A 25,987-nucleotide genomic window follows, 5' to 3' on the forward strand; every position below is an offset into this window, starting at 1 on the left:
AGCAAAAGCAGCCCATAACTAGACTCATGCATTTCGTAAGGGTTAATATTTATCTCCAAATATTTTGGGATTTTTGAGTGAGGCGGTTACTCATAATTTTCAATTTCTTCAACATCATTTCTTTTAAAAGCATGTCCTTTGAAAAACCTAATAAAATATACTAACCTCTGACATTCCCAATAATTAAGAAAGTTTCCATAAAATGGAGAAATAGCAGGTAGGTGTGGACATGTGACTGGATTCAAGGCAAATGAATGTGGGCAAAAGTGATACGCACCACTACCTACCCTGTCCCATGGAAGTATCTCACAAGAAATTCTCCACAATCTTTTCCTGTCCCCTAACTTGAGGCAGATAAGCATGGCTACCTTGGAAGCCGTGTTTTAGAGGGAGTAGAAACAGATGATAGGAGTCCAGGTTCCTGAATTACCACTTGAGGAAGATGTCTGCCAATGAGGGACACCTTTTCACATTTTATGTGAATGAGAAATAAATTTCTATTGTGTTTGAGCCATTTTGGGGTTTGGCAGTAACATTACCTTGAACTAGAATTTAGTACATAATAAATGTAGCTTCTTAAACTACTAGGGGAAAGAATTCTATTCAATAAATGATGCCATGGATAGCTGGGTAGCATCTGGAAGAAAAATAAAGTTGGATCCATATTTCATACATTATACCATGAAAACTTTCAAAATGATCAAATATTTAAATGGGAAAAATAAAACCAAAAGAAAACATGAGAGAATTTCTTTATAGCCTTTCTAGATGTGACTCAAAATCTAGAAGTCATGAAAGATTAGATTAGTAAATTTGACTAATATAAAATCTTGTATAGTCAAAACACCAGTCACCAAGTCAAAATACAAAAAATAAACTGGAAAATTATTTGCTATTCATATTAGGCAAAAAGCTAGCATCCTTACTATATAAAGTGTTCTTAGAAATTGATAAGAAAACACCAACAATCCAATATAAAAATGGGCAAAAAATATGGAAGGACAGTTCATTGAAAACGAAATATATCTCTTAAATACATGAAAGATGCTGAACCTCATTTAAAATAAAATAAAAGCAAATTAAAATTATACTGAAATACTATTTTCAGTCATTGGATTGTCAGAAGTCCAAAAGAGTACGAGGCTATGAGGAAAGAAGCACTACAATGTATTATTGGTGAAACTGTAAGAAGTGCATACAAAGGAGAATTTGACAATATCAGAGTTGCAACCCTTTGACCCAGCAATTCCACTTTGAGGAATTTATCCTCTAGGTGTACCTGTACATGACCAAAGTAATATGTGTATTACAGTTATTCATTGTATATTATTTGTATCACAGTTTTGGGAACTACCCAAGTGTACATCAGTGGGGGACTGGTTAAATTGTGGTATGCTCATTATACAAGTGATCACATCTAATGCACTGTAAAGAGAAAAAAGTAGCCACCAGGTTAGCTACTCAGAACCTGAAGCTGCTCAGATTTCAGTAGAAATCACCAGGTATCTATAGCAAGTTAATCGGTATGCCTTCAGAACCCAACGACAAGAGGTTTGTGCTGAGGCCTCTATCTGTGTAGTTCTAACCGGTGCAGATTAAAGTGATGCCAGGCTGGGGACAGTCTACCTCGGGGATACTACACACAATGTGAAAAGACAGAGGAACATTTCTTGGTGCTGACTGTTCAATCACTGTCCTACACTGGGGATACAACAGTGGTCAAGAACACCAGATCCCTGTTCTTATGGAACTCACATTCTAGAACGGGAAACAAATTGAAAACCAACCAAAAAAGAAAAATACCAGAGTAAAAATGCTAGATAGGCTCAGAAATAAACTCTGATGATGTAATGAGAATGGTGTGCATTGCTACCTTAGATTGGGCAGACAGGAAGGGCCTCCTTGGAAGAATGACATCTAGAATAAAATCTGAATTACAAGAAAGAGCTTTTTAGACAGCGGGAACAGCCACTGTGAAAGAACTGAAAAATGTGAATAAGCTTATTTATTGGTGAATAGATAAGCCAGTGTGATGGGAACACCATAAGCAAGAGGAAGAGGAAGGTCTGAGAGGCAGGTAGGGGTCAGGCCATATAGGATTTTGAAAACCAGAGTTACACAGATTGGATTTTATTCTAGAATTGATAGGGTACTACTGGAGTGTTAAGCAAGGGAGTGATGTGATCTGATTCACATTTTAAAAATCACTATGGTTGCTCTGTGGATAAAGAATTGTAGGAGGTTGGAGTGGAAGCTAGGGAATCACTTAGGAGGTGTTTGCAGCACTCCAGATGTTAATGGCTAGGGATGATGATAATGGAGATGGAGAAGTGGATGGATGTGGGTTATAGATAGGACTTGCTGATGAACTGGATGTGGGGAGTGAAGAAAAGAGAGGAATAAGGAGTAACTCCTAGATATTTGGCTTGTGCAACTGGGTGGGCAGTAGTGCCATTTACTGAACTGGGGATGACTGGGCCTGAACAAGCAGGGAGTTTGTGGGTTGGAGATGTATCACAAATTCTGCTTTGATTATGTTAAGTTAGAGATACCTACTAGTATTCCAAGAACAAATGTCAAGTAGGCAGTTGGACAAACAAGTCTGGAACTAAAGGAAGTGGTCTGGGCTAGAGCTTAAGATTTAGGTGTCATCAGGGTAGATAATTGAAGCCATGGGAGAAATAATAGAAATAATAGAGGAGGCCCAGGACAGGGCCCTGGCGTCTGAGGAGGTCAGTGAAAGAAGAAGGAATCTGAGGGAATAAACTTGAGATTGACAAGTTGCTCTCAGTAAGGTGGGAGGCACTTTAGAAGTGTGGTTAAGGAAATCCGAGAGAAAACTGCTTTAAGATGTTGGAATGTGCCAATAGGCCTGGACTCTAATCCTAGTGTGTGGGTAGTACAAATTCAGATGGCAGCCCAAACTGGGTCCCATTTTGGCCTTTCCAGGCAAGGGTTTTTAAGGGAAAAGAAGAATAGACAAGTGTCCATGGTTGGTGGATATGTGGGGTACACTAATTGCAGGTTAGATAGTTAACTGAGTTCTCTATCTTGTGGTTTGCTTTATGGTCCTTGGGGTTTTGAGGAATATTGTTGCTTAAGGCTTTGCCCACTTTGGCAGTCTGTGATATCTGGCTGAGACCTGCATACAAGTAAACTTCAGAATGATCTTCCGACTCCATTTTTAAATCTCTTAGCCATAGTAGCTCTATTTTGTTTTATTTCTTTTAACATTACTGAGAGCTAACTATAACTAGAAAGTACTGAGCTAATTGTTTTAGATGTTAACTCATTTAATGCCCAACTAACCCTATAGGTGGGGAATAATATTATTCCCATATTATTTTCCCCAATAGATTGGCCTTAGATGAGAATGGGAGAATTAGCTTATTAGAACTGGACCAGTCAGGAATTCCAGTGCCTTTTTCCTGGGAAGTGAGAAAAGAGGAATTCATAATAGTTGCTCAATGAATACTGAAAGTTGTCTAAAGAATTAATCCCAAGTATTGGAGATTAAAGGTACTCTTTTGTTTTTATATTAAAATTTGTCTTTAACAGATTAGCATGATAAAAGTTTCAGCCTGAGATTCCAAAGCAATTAGCATATCCCTCAAGACCTGGCTGACCGTTCTGAAGAAGGAAAATAAACAAAATGATTCAATTGTGTGGAACTGTCTTCAGTGGGATTCCACTTGTGTTGGATAATCTTTCCTGAGGTATTTTATCCCTTAATTGTTTTGCTACATCATTACCAGGATAACATCACTTAAAGTAATCTTAAAATTAAAAAGTTGACCTTGTAACAGAACCAATTTTCCATGAAAAACCCTAGATCTAGAGCCCATCCAGATCTTCTCTGAGAAGGTAAAATAATACAGATTAAGGGATATTTCAAACAATTTTTGTCATTAATATTTATTTCAGTTAAAAGAGATGTGAATTCAGAATTAATGTAAGATAAAATCTCAAAAGTATTTGGCAAAAGAAATGCTATTAATAATTTGATTAAAATGTTCATGGTACCTGTGCTTTGTATTACAGACAGATATTAACAAAATAAAAATCATATTCTGAGGAGAATCAAATTCTGCTTTGTAAAAATCAATTCAGTGGCACAGTCCCTGCAGGGGAGAAGAATCTGCCTTTTTAACATCAGTTAAAAATCAAAAGAACATATATTTTTCTTCTAGTTGTGAAAATCACAGCACTGTTAACATGGACAAATCCAAATCTTTTTATCAGAGAATACAGTAAACTACAATAAGACTCTGGTATTTAACATGGACTTACATACAATGTACTACCAAAACATTTTCTTTTGAAAATAAAAATGTTAAAATCTATTTCAAAAGCATTAAACAATTGAAAAAAATGTAAACTGGAACAGTTTTCCAAACAGAATTTCAAAGACCTTGAAAAAGTCACACATGTAACACCAAATAACATCTAGTTTCATTTATTAACTAAAACACTTATGTAAAATAGTGATTTCTGTATGTGCAAACTGATTGTAACATTTCAACATTTCAATAGAAACTGCTGTTCTGTCAGCCATTATCAAAATCTGTTATCTAATTTAAATAATTTCAACACTTTCAATTATAAGGCAAATGAACACTAAAAATTAAAAAACAGTGCATCTTAGAGGTTTTAGAGACCTATACAAATAAGTACTTTCCAAACACATAATTTATTATCATGTTTATGGTTTGGAACAAAATTTCCCTGAGCACTCTTTTGCCTGCTTAGAAAAACTAAAACGTGATCTATAGAATACAATTCGTGATTTTTCTCGAGCATATGCAACTTTTCACCCACCAAATGTACTTGGGAATCTCTCCTTATATACCTCTCTGAAGTAAACAGTAATTATAACTGTTTTAAGGGGCTATTTGAATGGCCATAGAAATATGGTTGGGTTTTAGAGCCCTGAGAACTATACAGTGGGTGTCATACAACTGAAATGACTTACTATCCTAAAACTATCAATGATTATTTTAACAAACTCAGAATGACATCAGATTCACAGAGGAAAGAGGTAATAATCTGTAATTCCAGCTCAGATGACCAACAGATAAGCATTAAAACGCAAAAGAAAAAAAAGTTGGATAAACATTGTGCTTTCCATGGAATAATGCTGAAAAAAAGGAACTCTTCTGCCCAACACTGGAAATACCTTACTGTCAAACTTTATTTAATGCCGTCTTGGGATATGTCATTCCTCAACATTCATGCAAATCTCATCCAAATAGTAGTTCTCTATGCTATCCCAAGATTTACAGCCCAAAAGACATACTAAAATCAGTGCCACACACGGTTATGCTACCAGCTCTGTTAAAAAATCTTAACTACTTGAGAATTTAGGATTCTTCCCTTTCAAGTAAATAAATAAAGGAGTCTTAACTATTAGGAGTTTTAACTAATAACAATTTATAAATAATTGTTTTCAACATAGACTAGCATACTAAAAGTAAAATTAGATTTAAGACGTTTTCATATTTACAATTAGATTTTCAAAGCTCTAACTATATATTTCTCTTAGTATTATCACTTATGTGGCTTGCAAGAATAAGTAATTAATTAATAACTTAAAACTTTATAAGTCATTGTTCTTAAGGATCTTCAAGAAGTGAGCAATTTCGGATGTCCAGGAGTATGCCTTCTGTCTTTTTAGTTATATGTAAGGTGCTTTATGAAGGACGCCCTTGACCAAAACGACTTTTAGACCTAGAGTTTTTTAAACAGAAAAGAAGGTCAGAGCTGCTTCTAAAAGAATAGGAATCTGCTGTTGATTTAGATTATATTTGCTTGATAGCATCAAAGTTTAATAAAACTTCATGTAGTTCTATAATCCAGTTTCTAAAACCCCTAGAGTGGGATGTATTTCAGAATTCAGATATCCTTAGATTTTTGAGAGATTATAATATGGTATGCATAAGGTATTACATATCTAACAACATTTCCTCAGAGAAACAAAAGAACATTTAAATGAGCTAAATAAAAACTAGAAGTAGTATCATAGTAGCCCAGTTGAGGTTTGAATTGTCACAAATTCATGAAAAAAACTTGTGGCTTCCTGAGCATCTCAGATTTCAGAATTGTAGATAAGCCATTTGGATCTGTGGTATTAAATTCAAATCTGTTAATCTCTGACAGAAAACTTGCAATGTAAAATGACACAGGACCCACAAGTTACAGTTTACTAAGAGAAATAAAATAATAAAAGGGGAAAGACTTCACTATAAAGTAATAAAACACAATCTACAAATAGTACAAAAATTCTGAATTTTTCACAGTAGGGCAGTAGCTTACATTTTATCAGCAGTTAGCTCAGAGCAGAGCTGACTCAATAAACAGAAAACTCTAAAAACTATCTTTTCATTTAAATTTGTGCTTATGACCTTTTGGGTTAAACTCAGGTAAATGCAGGTTTTTGTTTTTAATATCAGCACGGATCTTATACTTCTAAAAAAATTCTTTAGTCAGAATCCTATCAAAGTTCAAGATTGTTAATCTGCGAGGCTCTATTCATGTTTTGATAAACTAATCCTTGAAACAAAACATAAAACCAAGCTCAAATTATGTGCTTCTACTGTTTATGATTTACTTAAAAAAAAAAAAAATCATTTCAAGGCCAGAGGCATTCTGAATTTGTTCATGCTGATTTACCTTGTGTTTTTCTCTGTGCTGCTTTGCCGGGCACTGACTGGCACTGAGGCTTTGATTTGTGCTTCAAGTCGGGAATAAATACCCCCTGCAAACTGCAGAGTAAAGGAGCAAAACTGTTAAGTTATTACCTTTATGGAATCAACTGAAGCTCTGCTTTATTAGAATGGAATTACCTTTTAAGCTAAGAAGTAATTTTATTTTGACTTCTATTATTTCTATTTATTGAAGTATAATTTACATACAGTAAAATTTATCCTTTTAGTGTACAGTTTCGATTCTTGCCATATGCATACAGCTGTGTGGCTATTGCCACAATGAAGACAGAACAGTGCCATCACCCCAAACAAATCCCCTTGTGCACCTTTTAAGTCAACCCACCCCACTACCAATCCCTGGCAACTACTGATCTGTTTTCTGCTCCTGTAGTTTTGAATTTTCCAGAATATTATATTAATGGAATCATACAGTATGTGGCCTTTTGAGTCGGGCTTCTTTCACTTAATATAATGCATAGGAGAGGCACCCATGTTGTTGCATGTATCACTAGTTTTTTCCCTTTTCATATGTACGATAGCTTGTTTACCATTTACCAGATAAAGGACTATTGGGTTATTTCCAGTTTTAGGTGATTATGAATAAAGCTACTATAAACCTATGTGTACTTGTTTGTGTATGATGAACGTGTGTTTAACTTTTAAGAAACCAAACTATTTTCTAAAGTGACCATTTTGTGTGCCTACTAGCTATGTATGTGGGTTATAGTTGATCCACATCCTATTCAACAATTGGGATTGTCACTTTTTTGTTTTTAAATCCTAGCCATTTAGTTGGTATACAATGGTATGTCATTGTGGTTTTAATTTACATTTCCTTAATGACTATAGATATTACATCTTTTCGTGTGCTTATCTGTCATCTGCCATTCTTTGATGAAGTGTCTGATTAATCTTTTGCCCATTTTAAAAAAGGGTTAAAATCTGTTGATTCAACAATAGAACTTGGTCCCGTCCTTCAGTTTGTCTCTGAATTCAGGTGAATGACATATTATTGGTATTCCCCTATCTCTAATCAGTTTTACCATGCACAAAATCGAAAATCTTTGGATGGCACTTCTCATTTCTCTAGAAATCTTTTAAACTGCTTCCAGTTGCAAGATAAGACAAGATTTTTATCCACTCATATTCACTTCATTAGAAGCACAAACATCCCTCAGTTTTCTTGTTTAAATTTTCAAACATGTAAAATACAAACATAGTACTTAATGTTAACACAAAAAAGTAGCATCTCTGTATGCTCTAATAACCTAGGTTTTAAGTTTTTTCATTAAAATTTTTTTCTATCCTCTTTCCACAGTTATAAAAAAATTCCAAAGTACAAATTTTTACACATCTTGATTTGCAAATAAGAAAGAAATGTTAAATTCTACAGGTTAGAATTTCTGAGTAACAATGACAGGCATTTACTAGAAAGAACTAGAACATCACACCTTAAATATTTTCTATTTCAACACCAATTAAGTTTTTGAAAAGCTATAAATTTGTTGACAGGCACAGTCCGCCCAAAAACTTCATGTTACTGTGTTATTATTAATCTCACTAAAGATGAGATTAATCTTGTGGATGAAGATTTGCATGCCAGACATGCCGGACCCTTCCATGCAACTGACTGATGTGGTCACCTCTTAATTTTTTATCCTTTGTTTTAAACAAAATTAAATATACAGACAGTAAAAATTGTAAGCTGTACAGAAACGTCAAAAACAACAAGTAATGTTCTTTTCTCCATTAACCAGCAAATTTGATGTCTTCAAAACAACAGTCAAAGGAGTAATTTGGTGAGCTGAAATCAACCTTGGAGTCTCTCTATCTGAAAATAATTCTGAGGTCTTTGGAATTGTGTTGATTGTTTCATTCAGTACCTCTGTTGCACTGGAAAGCCATGCAATCTTCAATCTTCTCCTTTTAATATGGAGAAGCTTAACTCAGTCAGAGATTCAAGTTGTCTGGTCATTACTAACAGAAAAATATCTTTATTAAACATTGTTCAAAAAGGCCTTAGCCATTGTGTCCCAAGTATAAAGTTAAAAACATGTCCAGCCTTTTCTAAAGAACAAAGGGAAGGCAAGACGACAAGGGACTAAGGATGGAGAAGGGAAATTCCTCCAGAGAAACTCCAACTCCAGCGATGAGAGGCTAGGTGTTTTTTGCTCCAAAATACCCTTGCTCTCGGGTGAACAGGAAAGGCTTACAGAGAAACGGGCTGAAGCCCTCGGATCCTCCTGGGCTGTTGCAGAGCAATGACGCGGCCAGCACATAAAGGGAGGAGGAAGGGTCCTCGGATGAACCAGAAGTGTTTCTGCTGCGTCTTACAGGGCCAAGAGGCCTGGGCTTGTCTATTTAAGTCCATAACCACAAGAGAATTTAGCACATTATTTCTCTTACCAAGAGGCTGAAAGGCAGCTTGCTTATCAATAGATCCGTGCTCCTCCGAAACTTTCAATCTCCTTAGGAATCCGATGTCTCCGCAGACCACACACTCACATCTGCCTGCCGGGGCGCCGCCGCGGAGCGCGGGGGGTCGCGGTGCATTTCTCCGGGGCTTCCGGCTTGCGGCTCCGGCGGCGCTTGCTCCCGAACTTCGGACTTCGGGGGCTAAGAGGAGGCTTCAGGGGACGCCCGGGGAGCGCCCCGGCCGCGCCAGTCCCTGGTTCCAGCAGCCCACCCGTCCCAGTTTTTAATTGGGTGGTTTATTTCATTGAGCTTTGTTTTTATAACTTAAAATGGTTTTATTGTGGTGACATTTTTAATCGAATTTTGAGAAATCTTTATATGTTCTAGATCAAAATCATTTATCAAATAAATATTTTATACGTATTTTCAAATAATTTGTCTTCTCTTCATTTTCTTAAAAGTGCCTTTCAAAAAAAACTTTTAAATTTTGACGAAGTCCAATTTGTCAATTTTTTCTTTCATGGATCATGCTTTTGGTGTTATATCTAATACATATTTGCCTAACCCAAGGTCACAAAAATTCTCTCATCTTTTTTTTATACGTTTTATAGGGAAGAAAAATTTTAAATAAAAGAATTAGGAGCAAGAGTTATTACAAATACTTAAACCAATACTAATGCTAACACAATGTCATGACCAATACACAATTCTAGTAATACTATGGGTTTTTCTACTCATAATTTTCACCTAGACCAACTGCTAATGGAGATAACATGGAAGCATTACATGCAGAATTGATCAAAATCACCAACTTTCAGAAAGCCACCCTCTGGAAAGCCAGAGTTTAGTCAACGCACAGTTAACCTACTCTTTTTTTTTTTTTTTTTTCAGGAAAAAATAATTCTTACATACAAGAAGACACACTATTACATTTGGAATGATGTTGGAAATAAAAATTACATGAATTGATTGGTGCTACAAAGAGACATAAATAGATTGTTTATGGTGCCTTTCTTCCTTCAGCACTCCCAGGTTCCTTTTTTTCTTCCATTTCTATGGGTCAAGAGTTTGGGCACAGACTAGCTGGGCCTTCTGCCCAGAGTCTCCTGAGACCAGCACAAAGCTGAGGAATGGAGCTGCAAGCTCATCTGAGACTTGGGTCGTCTTCCAAGCTCGCTGGCTATCGGCAGGGTTTGGTTTCTTATACCTGCAGAACTGAGGCCCTCAGATCCCAGAGGCTGCCTGCCAGTCTCTGCCATGTGGCCGTCCCCATAAAACAGCATTTTGCTTCCTCTAGGCAAGCTGGAGTTTCTGCTGTTCTTTCAACTCTCTTTTAAGGGCTCACTAGTCTGGTAAATAGGCTCTTACCTTATAATGTGACCCACCTCATTCAGGGTGGGTCTTTTTTTTTTTTCTTTTTTTTTTTTTTTTATCATCATTTTATTGAGATATATTCACATACCACGCAGTCATACAAAACAAATTGTACTTTCGATTGTTTACAGTACCATTACATAGTTGTACATTCATCACCTAAATCAATCCCTGACACCTTCATTAGCACACACACAAAAATAACAATAATAATAATTAGAGTGAAAAAGAGCAATTGAAGTAAAAAAGAACACTGGGTACCTTTGTCTGTTTGTTTCCTTCCCCTATTTTTCTACTCATCCATCCATAAACTAGACAAAGTGGAGTGTGGTCCTTATGGCTTTCCCAATCCCATTGTCACCCCTCATAAGCTACATTTTTATACAACTGTCTTCGAGATTCATGGGTTCTGGGTTGTAGTTTGATAGTTTCAGGTATCCACCACCAGCTACCCCAATTCTTTAGAACCTAAAAAGGGTTGTCTAAAGTGTGCGTAAGAGTGCCCACCAGAGTGACCTCTCAGCTCGTTTTGGAATCTCTCTGCCACTGAAGCTTATTTCATTTCCTTTCACATCCCCCTTTTGGTCAAGAAGATGTTCTCCGTCCCACGATGCTGGGTCTACATTCCTCCCCGGGAGTCATATTCCACGTTGCCAGGGAGATTCACTCCCCTGGGTGTCTGATCCCACGTAGTGGGGAGGGCAGTGATTTCACCTTTCAAGTCGGCTTAGCCAGAGAGAGAGGGCTACATCTGAGCAACAAAGAGGCATTCAGGAGGAGACTCTTAGGCACAAATATAGGGAGGCCTAGCCTCTCCTTTGCAGCAACCGTCTTCCCAAGGGTAAAACTTATGGTAGAGGGCTCAACCCATCAAACCACCAGTCCCCTATGTCTGTGGTCATGTTAGCAACCATGGAGGTGGGGTAGGCGAATACCCCTGCATTCTCCACAGGCTCCTCAAGGGGGCACTACATCTTTTTTTTTTCCTTGTTTTTCTTTCTTTCTTTTTTTTTTTTTTTAACTTTCCCTTCTTTTTTAAATCAACTGTATGAAAAAAAAAGTTAAAAAGAAAACAAACATACAATAAAAGAACATTTCAAAGAGACCATAACAAGGGAGTAAGAAAAAGACAACTAACCTAAGATAACTGCTTAACTTCCAACATGTTCCTACTTTACCCCAAGAAAGTTACATAATATAGCAACATTTCTGTGAACTTGTTCCTACTATATCCATCAGAAATTAACAGACCATAGTCATTTCTGGGCATCCCCAGAATGTTAAATAGCTTATCTGTTCTTCTTGGATTATTGTTCCCCCTTCCTTAATTGCTCTCTACTGCTAGTTCCCCTACATTCTACATTATAAACCATTTGTTTTACATTTTTCAAAGTTCACATTAGTGGTAGCATATAATATTTCTCTTTTTGTGCCTGGCTTATTTCGCTCAGCATTATGTCTTCGAGGTTCATCCATGTTGTCATATGTTTCACAAGATCGTTCCTTCTTACTGCCGTGTAGTATTCCATCGTGTGTATATACCACATTTTATTTATCCACTCATCTGTTGAAGGACATTTGGGTTGTTTCCATCTCTTGGCAATTGTGAATAATGCTGCTATGAACATTGGCGTGCAGATATCTGTTCGTGTCACTGCTTTCCGATCTTCTGGGTATATACCGAGAAGTGCAATCGCTGGATCGAATGGTAGCTCTATATCTAGTTTTCTAAAGAACTGCCAGACTGACTTCCAGAGTGGCTGAACCATTATACAGTCCCACCAACAATGAATAAGAGTTCCAATTTCTCCACATCCCCTCCAGCATTTGTAGTTTCCTGTTTGTTTAATGGCAGCCATTTTAACCGGTGTTAGATGGTATCTCATTGTGGTCTTAATTTGCATCTCTCTAATAGCTAGTGAAGCTGAACATTTTTTTCATGTGTTTCTTGGCCATTTGTATTTCCTCTTCAGAGAACTGTCTTTTCATATCTTTTGCCCATTTTATAATTGGGCCATCTGTACTATTGTCATTGAGTTGTAGGATTTCTTTGTATATGCAAGATATCAGTCTTTTGTCAGATACATGGTTTCCAAAAAGTTTTTCCCATTGAGTTGGCTGCCTCTTTACCTTTTTGAGAAATTCCTTTGAGGTGCAGAAACTTCTAAGCTTGAGGAGTTCCCATTTATCTATTTTCTCTTTTGTTGTTTGTGCTTTGGGTGTAAAGTCTAGGAAGTGGCCGCCTAATACAAGGTCTTGAAGATGTTTTCCTACATTATCTTCTAGGAGTTTTATGGTACTTTCTTTTATATTGAGATCTTTGGTCCATTTTGAGTTAATTTTTGTGTAGGGGATGAGGTAGGGGTCCTCTTTCATTCTTTTGGATATGGATATCCAACTCTCCCAGCCCCATTTGTTGAAAAGACCATTATGACTCAGTTCAGTGACTTTGGGGGCCTTATCAAAGATCAGTCGGCCATAGATCTGAGGGTCTATCTCTGAATTCTCAATTCGATTCCATTGATCTATATGTCTATCTTTGTGCCAGTACCATGCTGTTTTGGCAACTGTGGCTTTATAATAAGCTTCAAAGTCAGGGAGTGTAAGTCCTCCCACTTCGTTTTTCTTTTTTAGAGTGTCTTTAGCAATTCAAGGCATCTTCCCTTTCCAAATAAATTTGATAACTAGCTTTTCCAAGTCTGCAAAGTAGGTTGTTGGAATTTTGATTGGGATTGCATTGAATCTGTAGATGAGTTTGGGTAGAATTGACATCTTAATGACATTTAGCCTTCCTATCCATGAACATGGAATATTTTTCCATCTTTTAAGGTCCCCTTCTATTTCTTTTAGTAGAGTTATGTAGTTTTCTTTGTATAGGTCTTTTACATCTTTGGTTAAGTTTATTCCTAGGTACTTGATTTTTTTAGTTGCTATTGAAAATGGTATCTTTTTCTTGAGTGTCTCTTCAGTTTGTTCATTTCTAGCATATACAAACATTACTGACTTATGTGCATTAATCTTGTATCCCGCTACTTTGGTAAATTTGTTTATTAGCTCTAGTAGCTGTATCGTCGATTTCTCAGGGTTTTCCAGATATAAGATCATATCATCTGCAAACAATGACAGTTTTACTTCTTCTTTTCCAATTTGGATGCCTTTTATTTCTTTGTCTTGCCGGATTGCCCTGGCTAGCACTTCCAGCACAATGTTGAATAACAGTGGTGACAGCGGGCATCCTTGTCTTGTTCCTGATCTTAGAGGGAAGGCTTTCAGTCTCTCACCATTGAGTACTATGCTGGCTATGGGTTTTTCATATATGCTCTTTATCATGTTGAGGAAGTTTCCTTCAATTCCTACCTTTTGAAGTGTTTTTATCAAAAAGGGATGTTGGATTTTGTCAAATGCTTTTTCAGCATCTATTGAGATGATCAATTGATTTTTCCCTTTTGACTTGTTAATGTGTTGTAATACATTGATTGATTTTCTTATGTTGAACCATCCTTGCATGCCTGGAATAAACCCCACTTGGTCATGGTGTATGATTTTTTTAATGTGTCTTTGGATTCGATTTGCAAGTATTTTGTTGAGGATTTTTGCATCTATATTCATTAGGGAGATTGGCCGGTAGTTTTCCTTTTTTGTAGCATCTTTGCCTGGTTTTGGTATTAGATTGATGTTAGCTTCATAAAATGAGTTAGGTAGTGTTCCATTTTCTTCAATGTTTTGAAAGAGTTTGAGTAAGATTGGTGTCAGTTCTTTCTGGAAAGTTTGGTAGAATTCCCCTGTGAAGCCATCTGGCTCTGGGCATTTATTTGTGGGAAGATTTTTGATGACTGATTGGATCTCTTTGCTTGTGATGGGTTGATTGAGGTCTTCTATTTCTTCTCTGGTCAGTCTAGGTTGTTCATATGTTTCCAGGAAATTGTCCATTTCTTCTACATTGTCCAGTTTGTTGCCATACAGTTGTTCATAATATCCTCTTATAGTTTTTTTAATTTCTTCAGGATCTGCAGTTATGTCACCTTTTTCATTCATTATTTTGTTTATATGGGTCTTCTCTCTTTTTGATTTTGTCAGTCTAGCTAGGGGCTTGTCAATCTTGTTGATCTTCTCAAAGAACCAACTTTTGGTGATATTTATCCTCTCTATTGTTTTTTTGTTCTCTATGTCATTTATTTCTGCTTTAATCCTTGTTATTTCTTTTCTTCTACTTGGTTTAGGATTGGTTTGCTGTTCATTTTCTAGCTTCTTCAGTTGATCCATTAGTTCTTTGATTTTGGCTCTTTCTTCCTTTTTAATATATGCGTTTAGTGCTATAAATTTCCCCCTTAGCACTGCTTTTGCTGCATCCCATAGGTTTTGGTATGTTGTGTTCTCATTTTCATTCGTCTCTATATATTTAGCAATTTCTCTTGCTATTTCTTCTTTAACCCACTGATTGTTTAGGAGTGTGTTGTTTAACCTCCAGGTATTTGTGAATTTTCTAAGTCTCTGATGGTTATTGACTTCTAATTGTATTCCATTGTGGTCAGAGAATGTACTTTGAATAATGTCAATCTTTTTAAATTTATTGAGGCTTGTTTTATGTCCCAGCATATGATCTATTCTGGAGAAAGTTCCGTGAGCACTAGAAAAGTATGTGTATCCTGGTGATTTGGGATGTAATGTCCTGTATATGTCTGTTAAATCTAATTCATTTATCAGATTGTTTAGGTTTTCAATTTCCTTATTGGTCTTCTGTCTGGTCGATCTATCTATAGGAGAGAGTGATGTGTTGAAGTCTCCCACAATTATTGTGGAAACATCAATTGCTTCCTTTAGTTTTGCCAGTGTTTCTCTCATGTATTTTGTGGCACCTTGATTGGGTGCATAGACATTTACGATTGTTATTTCTTCTTGCTGAATTGCCCCTTTTATTAGTATGTAGTGGCCTTCTTTGTCTCTCAAAACATCCCTGCATTTGAAGTCCATTTTATCTGAGATTAATATTGCTACACCTGCTTTCTTTTGGCTGTAGCTTGCATGAAATATTTTTTTCCATCCTTTCACTTTCAGTTTCTTTGTGTCCCTGTGTCTAAGATGAGTCTCTTGTATGCAACATATTGATGGTTCATTTTTTTAATCCATTCTGCGAATCTATATCTTTTAATTGGGGAGTTTAATCCATTTACATTCAACGTTAAAACCGTGAAGGCATTTCTTGAATCGGCCATCTTATCCTTTGGTTTATGTTTGCCATATTTTTCCCTCTCTCTATTAATATCCTTTATTGTACCCATACCGAATCTCTTTAGTACTGAACCTTTCTCCAAGTCTCTCTGTCCTGTCTTTGTATCTTTGTCTGTAGGGCTCCCTTTAGTATCTCCAGTAGGGCAGGTCTCTTGTTAGCAAATTCTCTCAGCATTTGTTTGTCTGTGAAAAATTTAAGCTCTCCCTCAAATTTGAAGGAGAGCTTTGCTGGATAAAGTATTCTTGGCTGGAAATTTTTCTCACTCAGAATTTTAAATATATCGTGCCACTGCCTTCTTGCTTCCATGGTGGCTGCTGAGTAGTCACTACTTAGTCTTATGCTGTTTCCTTTGTATGTGGTGAATTGCTTTTCTCTTGCTGCTTTCAGAACTTGCTCCTTCTCTTCTGTGTTTGACAGTGTGATCAGTATATGTCTCGGAGTGGGTTTATTTGGATTTATTCTATTTGGAGTTCGCTGAGCATTTATGATTTGTGTATTTATGTTGTTTAGAAGATTTGGGAAGTTTTCCCCAACAATTTCTTTGAATACTCTTCCTAGACCTTTACCCTTTTCTTCCCCTTCTGGGACACCAATGAGTCTTATATTTGGACGTTTCATATTATCTATCATATCCCTGAGGTCCATTTCGATTTTTTCAATTTTTTTCCCCATTCTTTCTTTTATGCTTTCATTTTCCATTCTGTCATCTTCCAGGTCACTGATTTGTTGTTCAACTTCCTCTAGTCTTGTACTATGAGTGTCCAGAATGTTTTTAATTTGGTCAACAGTTTCTTTAATTTCCATAAGATCATCCATTTTTTTATTTAGTCTTGCAATGTCTTCTTTATGCTCTTCTAGAGTCTTCTTGATTTCCTTTATATCCCGTACTATGGTCTCATTGTTCATCTTTAGTTCTTTGAGTAGCTGCTCTAGGTGCTGTGTCTCTTCTGGTCTTTTGATTTGGGTGCTTGGGCTTGGGTTATCCATATCGTCTGGTTTTTTCATATGCTTTATAATTTTCTGTTGTTTTTGGCCTCGTGGCATTTGCTGAACTTGATAGGGTTCTTTTAGGGTTTGTAGACCTATTGAAGTCCTTATCTCTAATTTATCAGATCTACAGCTTCGTGGAGTACACTTTCTCTAACTAACCAGGAGGTGGCGTCCACGAGCCACCTGTTCTCCACAAGCCAGTTCTCCCCTGCTTAGCCTTTTTGGTGAGTGGGGGAGTGAGTCTTGTGGGGCCCAATTGGTGTACCAAGCTTGCGTGTGTAGTTGGTGTTGCCTGCCCTGTATGTGGGGCGTGTTTCTGGGCAGTCGGGGAGGGGGGGGTGGCCCTAACAATCAAATCTCCCTGGTGATCCTAGAGTTTTAAAGCTGCTGCAATAGTCTAATCCTTCAGTTCAGTCCTGCCACAGTTTGTCTCTGCCACTGACCCACAAGTCCTTGGTATTGGTGTATGGCTCCTGAGACTTGCAAGTGGGCCCCTCTTCCAGGCTGTGCACCCCGGGTCCTCTGTTGAGGGATGACTGTGCTATGTCACAGGTGAGTGCTGTCCCCCCAGGGCAGTTCTGGGCTGCTGGGCTGTGTAGGGAGGCTCCCAGTCTGCTCAAATGATGGCTGAATGGGGCTTTGTTAATTCACACTGCTCCACCTTCCCAACTCTGGGACAATCAGCTGAGGTTGCAGGGAAGGCTAATGTCCACGCCCAGTTTTGTGGTGTGTGCCTGTTATTTGAAGCACTTCCGTCACACTGGGTTGTCTGGGGCAGCTCTGGGCTATGGGGCTGGCGATGGGCAGGAGTGTTTCCTGTCCACCAGGATGGTGGCTGTGAGCAAACACCCCCCTTTTCTTGGGAAGTTGTGGTGTTTAGTGAATTTTCTCAGCCACTGGATTATTGCCTTTTGTCTCAGAGCTCTCTTAGTTCTGCTCTTGACTTGACGTGCCCAAATTGAAAGTCTTTGAAGCTTTCTGTATTGGGCTTCTTAGAGTAATTGTTTTAGAAAAAGAAAAAAGGATTAAAAAAAAAAAAAAAAAAAAAAAAGGGCCCTCCTCAGAGATCTAATGGGTTATTGAAATGCTAATAGACAAAGCAACCAGGGCCATTAAGGAAAGGTCCACAGGGCAGAGAGATCAGCTTTTCTTCGGGATTTGCATATGCGCCTCAAGGCCTGAGCTCCGCCCTTCCCCTTTCTGTGTTCACCAGAACTCCAAAAATCCTCTGCTTTTATTTTGGAGTTTTTCGTGTTGTTTTTTTTTTTCTATGCCTGTCTCCTCTCTGCTGGGCTGGCTGCTCTCAGATTCTCTGGTGTCTGCTCTCAGTCTATCTGTGGTTGGAGTTTGGATCAGTAGAATGAGTTTCTGATAAGGGCTGCCACTGCAGTTCTCCCTTCTCCTTCCCGGAGCTGACAGCCCCTCTTCCCACGGGACTGAGCCTGGCAGGGAGGGGCGCGGGTCCCCTGGCCGCAAAAACTTACAGATTTCGCTGATCTCAGCAGTTCGACATTTTCATGAGTGTTGTATGAAGTATGCCCAAAGACAGATTGCTCTGTGGTGTCCAGTCCACGCAGTTCCTGGCTTTCTACCTACTTTCCTGGAGGAGTAACTAAAACATACAGCTCACCAGTCTGCCATCTTCTAACCTACTCTTTGTGAGCCATTACACTTTCAGGGATGATGTACTTTATTACGTGTATTTTATAGAGAATCTATGGACTACAGATAACAAAGTTAGTGGAAAACTTTTATATGAAAAAGCTGGTTAAACTGCTACAGAATATTAAAATATCTAAATTACTGTTTTAAAATTCTGCCTAACACATCTTTAAACTCATGCTGAAAATAAAAATAGGAAGGCACATCTAAAAAAGAAATACCAGTAACAATTCTTACTTCTTTTGCTTCCTTTGACTTGACTCGGTCCAGATCACCCAACCTCATTTTTATTAGGTGTCCTGTAATTTCAGACATCCGCCGCTGATCTGAAGATAAAAAATAGTAAACCTTACTTTTCATGAGGGTGATTAAAACTTTTATTTGTTGAAGAAGACTGCAGTCATCAAGGGTTTATGAAAATGTCTTTGGATATTATTTCATAGACACACATCTATGAGGCAGCAAGAGGCAAAATGACTTGTACCTGGACAACTGTTGTTTTTTAGATTACTATAAACCAGCCAAAAACATATTCAGTCATCTTTGGAGTGAAAGTCTTGGGAAGAAGTCAGTCTGAGAGACCTTTTCAAAACCACAGATGCATAAAGCAATACCTTATCTCCTGGGATTGTCTAGTAATAAAAACCTGGTTGATTCCTAAGGGAAAGTACAAATTGTGGACCCCACCGCAGCTGGAACCTTTACTTCCATTCAGCACACTTCATACAATGGAAGACATTCCTATCATTGTTATCTATAACCAAATTGCATGTTACTCAAATAATGAAAGTTACCATCTTCTCTTTGTGCATCCTGGTTGAACCTCAAGGATCTTGTGGCATCCCACTTATTCTTCTGCATACTTACGCTATTGGAAAAAATTGGACAAAAATCAGCATACCTGCTGCTTTAAGAGTAGACATCAGAATGGATTAAGTAGTGACACTCACATGAAAGGAGATGCATCTCTAGAAGGTGACTAAAAAAAAAGTAGACAACAGTTAAGGTCCAATCAGAATATATTTACTGGTTATTATTAGTGTTAATAAAAAGAGTTTACATTTATTAAGCATTGGCTTTGTGCAGTATATACTAAGTATAGTACAGTACTATACTAAGACCATTACATACGTTATTTCATTTAAGCCTTACAACTATGTGAGATAGACATCACTATTATTTCCATAATAAAACAGGTTTAGTGAGGTTAAGAAACATATCCAAAGAGATACAGAGATAGAATTTGAACCCAGCTTTATTTGTCTGACCACAGAGCCCCAGCTTATAGAATCTTTTAGAGGTCACCCATTCTTGTGCCTGTGGTACACAACACAAATATGAATGTACAACCTGTCCAATACAATTGCGTGGATCTTGTCTTTCAGCCCCAGCCTTTCACATGTTTTTGGAATCCATGGTTTCTCTTTTAGCAATTGTGGTTATTACTGTCCTCTTATTTCTGTTTGGCTTTTTACCCCTTCCTTCAAATGGCATGGGGAAATAAAAATTATTTTAAGAGGTCATAAAATATAATTTATTAAAAAATTTTAAATATTAAAGTCTATTTTTTGAATAAGTAATATTGGTTTGAAATTCAAAAGGTACAATTATCACATATAGCAAAAAGCCTCTCACTCCTGTCTCCCAGACATTCAGCTTCTTTCCCTGAAGGCAACCAATTTGATCAATACCTTGTGTAGCTTTCTGGAAGTATTTTACGCATATACAAGGAAATTTACATCTATATTCCTCAATCTATTTTACAAAAATAGTAGCACACCATGCCACAATATTGCACCCTCTTTTTTCACCTGTCAATATATCTTAGAGATCCCTGATCTTAGTCTACAGAGAAACTCCACATTTTTACACTGCTAGCATTCCATTGTGGTATTCTCTTCTTTTTTGGATTTTTCCTGGATATACTTGCTTGCTTATTTCTGATATAAACTTTAGAGTAATAATAGACCATTTCGAGTTACCTTCTCTGATACCTTTTCTTTCTTCTGAGCACATGGTGAAGACATCTGCTTCTTTGGTTGCTTAGTGAACTTCTTTGGCTTCTCCTTTTTCCCTGATAATGGAAGGTTCATGTTAGAAGCACAAGTTCCACATAACTCATCAATACACTAGGGTTTTGTGTTTTGTTTTTTTTTTTTAAACATAATTGTTTTTTTAAAACTAACAAATTACTTCGGGGTAAAAAGTAAATATATGCAGAGGCCAAACTACAATTGCTTTACATGAATACATTTTAATTAACTTTCTACTTTCTACTTGGTAAAAGCCTTTGGGGAGAAAATGCGAACAAAGAATTCAAGGTCTCAATGTGAAATACAGGAAAATATTGGGGAAAACTTTATATATTAGAGAAAGTCAAAGTTGGAATACTTGCACTTCCCAATTTCAAACTTATCACAAGACTACAGTAATCAAAACAGTGTGGTACTGGCATAAGGTCAAAAAATAGATCAATGGAAGATAAGTGAGAGTTCAGAAATACACCAACACATCTATGGCTAATTGATTTTTGACAAGAGGGCCAAATCTGCTCAATGGGGAATGAATAGTCTCCTCCACAAATGGTGCTGGGAAAACTGAAAATCCACATTCCAAAGAATGAAAATGGACCCTTATCTCACACCATATACAAAAAGTAACTCAAATAGATCAATGGCCTAAATATAAGAGCGAAATCATAAAATTCTTAGGAGAAAACATAGGGGAAATTTTCAGGACATTGTATTAGGCAATGGATTCTTAGATATGACACCAAAAACACAAGCAACAACAACAACAAAAAAACAGATAAATTGGACTTCATCAAAATGTAAAAACTTTTGTGCATCAAAGGACATTATCAAGAAACTGATAATCTAACCTACAGAATGGGAGAAATTCGGAAATAATTATCTGATAAGGGTATCATATCCATAATATATCAAGAACTCTTACAACTCAACACCAAAAAAATAAAAAAACCTAATTAAAAAATAGTGAAAGGATTTGAATAGACACTTCTCCAAAGAATGTATACAACTGGTTTATCAGCACATAAAAAGATGCCGTACATCATTAGCGATTAGGGAAATACAAATGAAAACCACAATGAGATACCAGTTCATACTCACAAGGATGGCCATTATTTTAAAAAAGGAAAGAAAATAACAAGTATTGGTTGAGGATGTGACAAAATTGGAACCTTCGTGCTTTGCTGGTGGGAATGTAAAATGGTAAAGCCAATGTAGAAGACAGTTTGGTGGTTCCTCAAAAAATTAAACATAGAATTACCATGTGATCCAGCATCTTCATTCTTAAGCATATACCCTGAAGAACTGAAAGCAGGAACCGAAGATATACTTGTACACCAATATTCATAGCATCATTATTCACATTAGCCAAAAGCTAGAAACAACTCAAATGTCCACTAACAAAATAAAGGATAAAAAAATGTGGTATATCCATGCAATGGAATATTATTTAGCCATAAAAAGGAATGGCGCTGCAAAGGAGAGGCTAGGCCTCCCTATAATTGTGCCTAAGAGCCTTCTCCCGAATGCCTCTTTGTTGCTCAGATGTGGCCCTCTCTCTCTAGCTAAGCCAACTCGAAAGGTGAAATCACTGCCCTCCCCACTACGTGGGATCAGACAGCCAGGGGAGTGAATCTCCCTGGCAACGTGGAATATGACTCCCGGGGAAGAATGTAGACCTGGCATCGTGGGATGGAGAACATCTTCTTGACCAAAAGGGGGATGTGAAAGGAAATGAAATAAGCTTCAGTGGCAGAGAGATTCCAAAAGGAGCCGAGAGGTCACTCTGGTGGGCACTCTCACGCACAATTTAGACAACCCTTTTTAGGTTCTAAAGAATTGGGGTAGCTGGTGGTAGATACCTGAAAGTATCAAACTACAACCCAGAACTCATGAATCTCGAAGACAGTTGTATAAAAATGTAGCTTATGAGGGGTGACAATGGGACTGGGAAAACCATAAGGACCACAGTCCACTTTGTCTAGTTTATGGATGGATGAGTAGAAAAATAGGGAAAGGAAACAAACAAACAAACAGACAAAGGTACCCAGTGTTCTTTTTTACTTCAATTGCTCTTCTTCACTTTAATTATTATTATTATTATTTTTGTGTGTGTGCTAATGAAGGTGTCAGGGATTGATTTAGGTGATGAATGTACAACTATGTAATGGTACTGTGAACAATCAAATGTACGATTTGTTTTGTATGACTGCGTGGTAAGTGAATATATCTCAATAAAATGAAGATTAAAAAAAAAAGGAATGGCATCTTGATACATGCTACAACATTAAATTTTAAAACATTATGCTAAGTGAACTACAGCAACTGTTCAAAAAGCTGAAAAAGAATCTAGACTTCAATTAGAGATATGAATGAAGCAGATCTGGTTGGGACAAGGGCAAATTGGGCCAAAGGGTAAAGGATGATAAAGACTACGTTTTTTTTTGTTTTTTTTTTTAAATACAATTTTATTGAGATATATTCACATACCCTACAATCATCCACAGGGTATAAGCAATCATTCACAGTACCATCATATACTTGTGCATTCATCACCAGAATCAATTTTTGAACATTTTCCTAATTGCAAAAGAAATAAAGATGAAAGTAAAAAAAGAACACCTAAAACATTCCATCTCCCTCATCACAATTAGTTTTTTCTTCAATTAGTTTTTTCCCCCATTTTTCTAAAGGGAATGTGAGCCACTAGGTTTTCACAATCACACAGTCATACCACATAAGCTACATAGTTACACAATCATCTTCAAGAACTGAGGCCACTGGGTTGCAGTTTGACAGTTTCAGGTATTTTCTTCTAGCTATTCTAATACACTAGAAACTAAAGAGGGATATGTATACAGTGCATAAAAATGACCTCCAAAGTGACATCTTGACTACATTTAAAATCTCTCAGCCACTGAAACATTATTTTGCTCCACTTCTCTCCCCAATTTTGGTCAAGAAGATTCTCTCAGTTCCAAGATTATGGGTCTAGATTTATCCTCAGGCGCATGCCCCATGTTGCCAGGGAGATTTCCATCCCTGGGAGTCATGTCCCATGTAGGGAGGGCAGATAAAGACTACGTTTTAAAACTTCAACTTCCATGTGAGACCAGGGAAGAGATGGTTATCCGGAGCAGCATCTATATTCTCTGTAGTACACTAAACAATTTAACTTGTACAGTCAGTTTGTTCAAACATCATGAGTACCTGGAACTTTGAACTGGAAGTGAGATCTTGTAGGTTTGCACAGGTTAGTGTGAAATAGCAACACATCCCAGAGTAACCTGGGCAGAGAATAAAAATATATATGCAGGGACCCCCTGAGGAGCTGGGGGGAAATGAGGAAGTGTTGAACTTCCTCACTTGTGTTGTTGCTGATGTTCTCATAAACATTGAGATGGTCTGGTATGCTGAGCCTTCTATCTGGGGCTTGCCCTCGTGAGGCTTGTTGCAGCAAAGGAGAAGCTAAAGTTGCTTACAACTGTGCCTAAGAGTCTCCCCCTAAGTGCCTCTTTGTTGCTCAGATGTGGCCCTCTCTCTAGCTAGGCCAACTCAGCAGGTGAACTCAATGACCTCCTCCCTAAGTGGGACCTGACTCCCAGGGGTGTAAATCTCCCTGACAACAAAGGATAAGACTTCTGGGGATGAACCCGGACCTGGCATCATGGGATTGAGAAAATCTTGACCAAAAGGGGGATGCGATATGAAACAAAATAAAGTTTCAATGGCTGAGAGATTTCAAATGGAGTCAAGAGGTCATTCTGGTGGGCATTCTTATGCACTATACAGATATCTCTTTCTAGGTTTTAGTGAATTGGAATAGGTAGAAGTAAATATCTGAAACGATCAAACGCCAACCCAGGGGCCTTGACTCTTGAAGAGGATTGCATAACTATGTAGCTTATAAGGGGTGACAGTGTGATTGTGAAAGCCTTGTGGATCACACTCCCTTTACCCAGCGTAAGGATGGATGAGTAGAAAAATGGGGACAGGGACTAAATGAAGATTGGGGTAGGATGGGGGGATGAATTGTGTGTTCTTTTTTACTTTTGCTTTTTATTCTTATTTTTATTCTCTCTCTGGTGTAAAGAAAATGTTCAAAAATGGATTGGAGTGATGAAGGCACAACTATATGATGGTACTGTCAACAGTTGATTGTACACCATGGATGACTGTATGATATGTGAATATACTGCAATAAAACTGAATTTAAAAAAAACACATTATGCTAAGTGAACTAGGTCAAACACAGAAGTACAAATATTGTGATTTCACTTATATGAAATATCTGGAATAAGTAAATTCATAGAGATAGAAAGTAGGTAAGAGGTTACCAGGGACTGGAGGAGGTGGTGGAATGGGGAGTTATTGCTTAATGGGTAGAGTTTCTGTTTTGGGTGATGAAAAGGTTTCAGTAACAGAAGGTGGTAATGGTAGCACAACATTGTAAAAGTAATGAACGCCACTGAATTATATACTTGAAAATGGTTAAAATGGCAAATTTTACGTTGTATATATGTTCCCACAATAAAAACTATAAATATACAGATATATATCTGTATTTCCCTGATTCTAATTGAACAATGGAGTCATCTTATTTCAATTTTTTATATAAAATAAAACAGTAACCTAGAAAAACACAATTTGGGAATGGTGGGAAAGAAGAAGTCATAAAGACATTTTAAAAGTCTTTTGTCCAAGTAGGAAGTATGGGGCTGTGAGGTTAATAATGAAGGTAAGATAGGAATGATCTTGGAAGGAACTAGATTTGGGATAAACTGGTTATGGATTTGGGCATTCTTGGAGTTAATGTTATGAAACTATTCTAGTTGACAGTTTAGTAGAGAAAGGAAAGGAGCAGAAAAGAAGGAAGGGAAAGAGGCATTATTCTAAAAACAGCATATGAAGGTAAGGATAATACATTGGGTCACTGTTTTCCAAACATCAATTATATACCAACCACACAATTTTTGTTATATCATTTAAAAGGAAATTTACATACTACCATAAGTGAAAAACATGTGTAATGTGTTACTTAGAAAACAACTTTGAAGAAACTATGATAAAAACAAAACAATATTAATAATCTAGATAAATACAGTTAGTTCCTGGGAAGCCCTGAGACCCTAACCTATTAAATTAGGAGGTTAAGAACTAATTGCCAAAAGATATATTAGGGAGGGATATTTGATAATGGCAATGCAAAGAAGTTGGGCAATTTCTTCCGCAGAAAACAATTATTGAAAAAAAAAAGAATAGAAATACTATAAACTGTCTGAAGGTACTAGCAAATGACCCAACGCAGGCAGAAACGAGATTTACACTTGAAAGATGCATGAGGTAAGAACTGAATTTGTGGCTACCTTGCCTGAAAGTACTTCCCAACCTCCCCAGCTCAGGGAAGAAAACTGCAGCCTTGTAAGCTCTAGGAGAAGATAACAGAGTTCAAAGCAGAAGAGAAACTTGAAATTTAAAGGAGAAATTTTGGAAGCAAAGAAGCCACAGAGGACCTGAGATCTAAAATCTGAGAATAAACTCTGACCAAATACCTAGGTGAATATTAACTTATGCAAGTGCAT

The 25,987-nt window shown here is 37.2% G+C and overlaps 1 protein-coding gene across 5 annotated transcripts in view; it reads right to left on the minus strand.

Moving 5' to 3' along the window:
* The window catches only part of KIAA1841 (KIAA1841 ortholog), a 111,764-nt gene that overhangs the window by 32,271 nt on the left and 53,506 nt on the right, over nt 1-25,987 (minus strand). For 3 of the 5 annotated variants that reach the window (XM_037807369.1, XM_037807367.1, XM_037807368.1), the window contains 5 exons: nt 20,358-20,449; nt 19,326-19,354; nt 19,170-19,243; nt 18,613-18,701; nt 6,670-6,761 (listed from right to left, as the gene is read on the minus strand). In XM_037807369.1, coding sequence (XP_037663297.1) covers nt 6,670-6,761; nt 18,613-18,701; nt 19,170-19,243; nt 19,326-19,354; nt 20,358-20,449 — 376 coding nt within the window. Of the gene's footprint in view, nt 1-3,914; nt 5,728-6,669; nt 6,762-18,612; nt 18,702-19,169; nt 19,244-19,325; nt 19,355-20,357; nt 20,450-25,987 lie in introns of those variants that run through there. The other 2 variants (XM_037807371.1, XM_037807370.1) reach the window with 1 other exon arrangement.

Source organism: Choloepus didactylus, chromosome 17 (genome assembly GCF_015220235.1).
Source record: "Choloepus didactylus isolate mChoDid1 chromosome 17, mChoDid1.pri, whole genome shotgun sequence".
In the NCBI taxonomy this organism is placed as follows: Eukaryota; Metazoa; Chordata; class Mammalia; order Pilosa; family Megalonychidae; genus Choloepus; species Choloepus didactylus.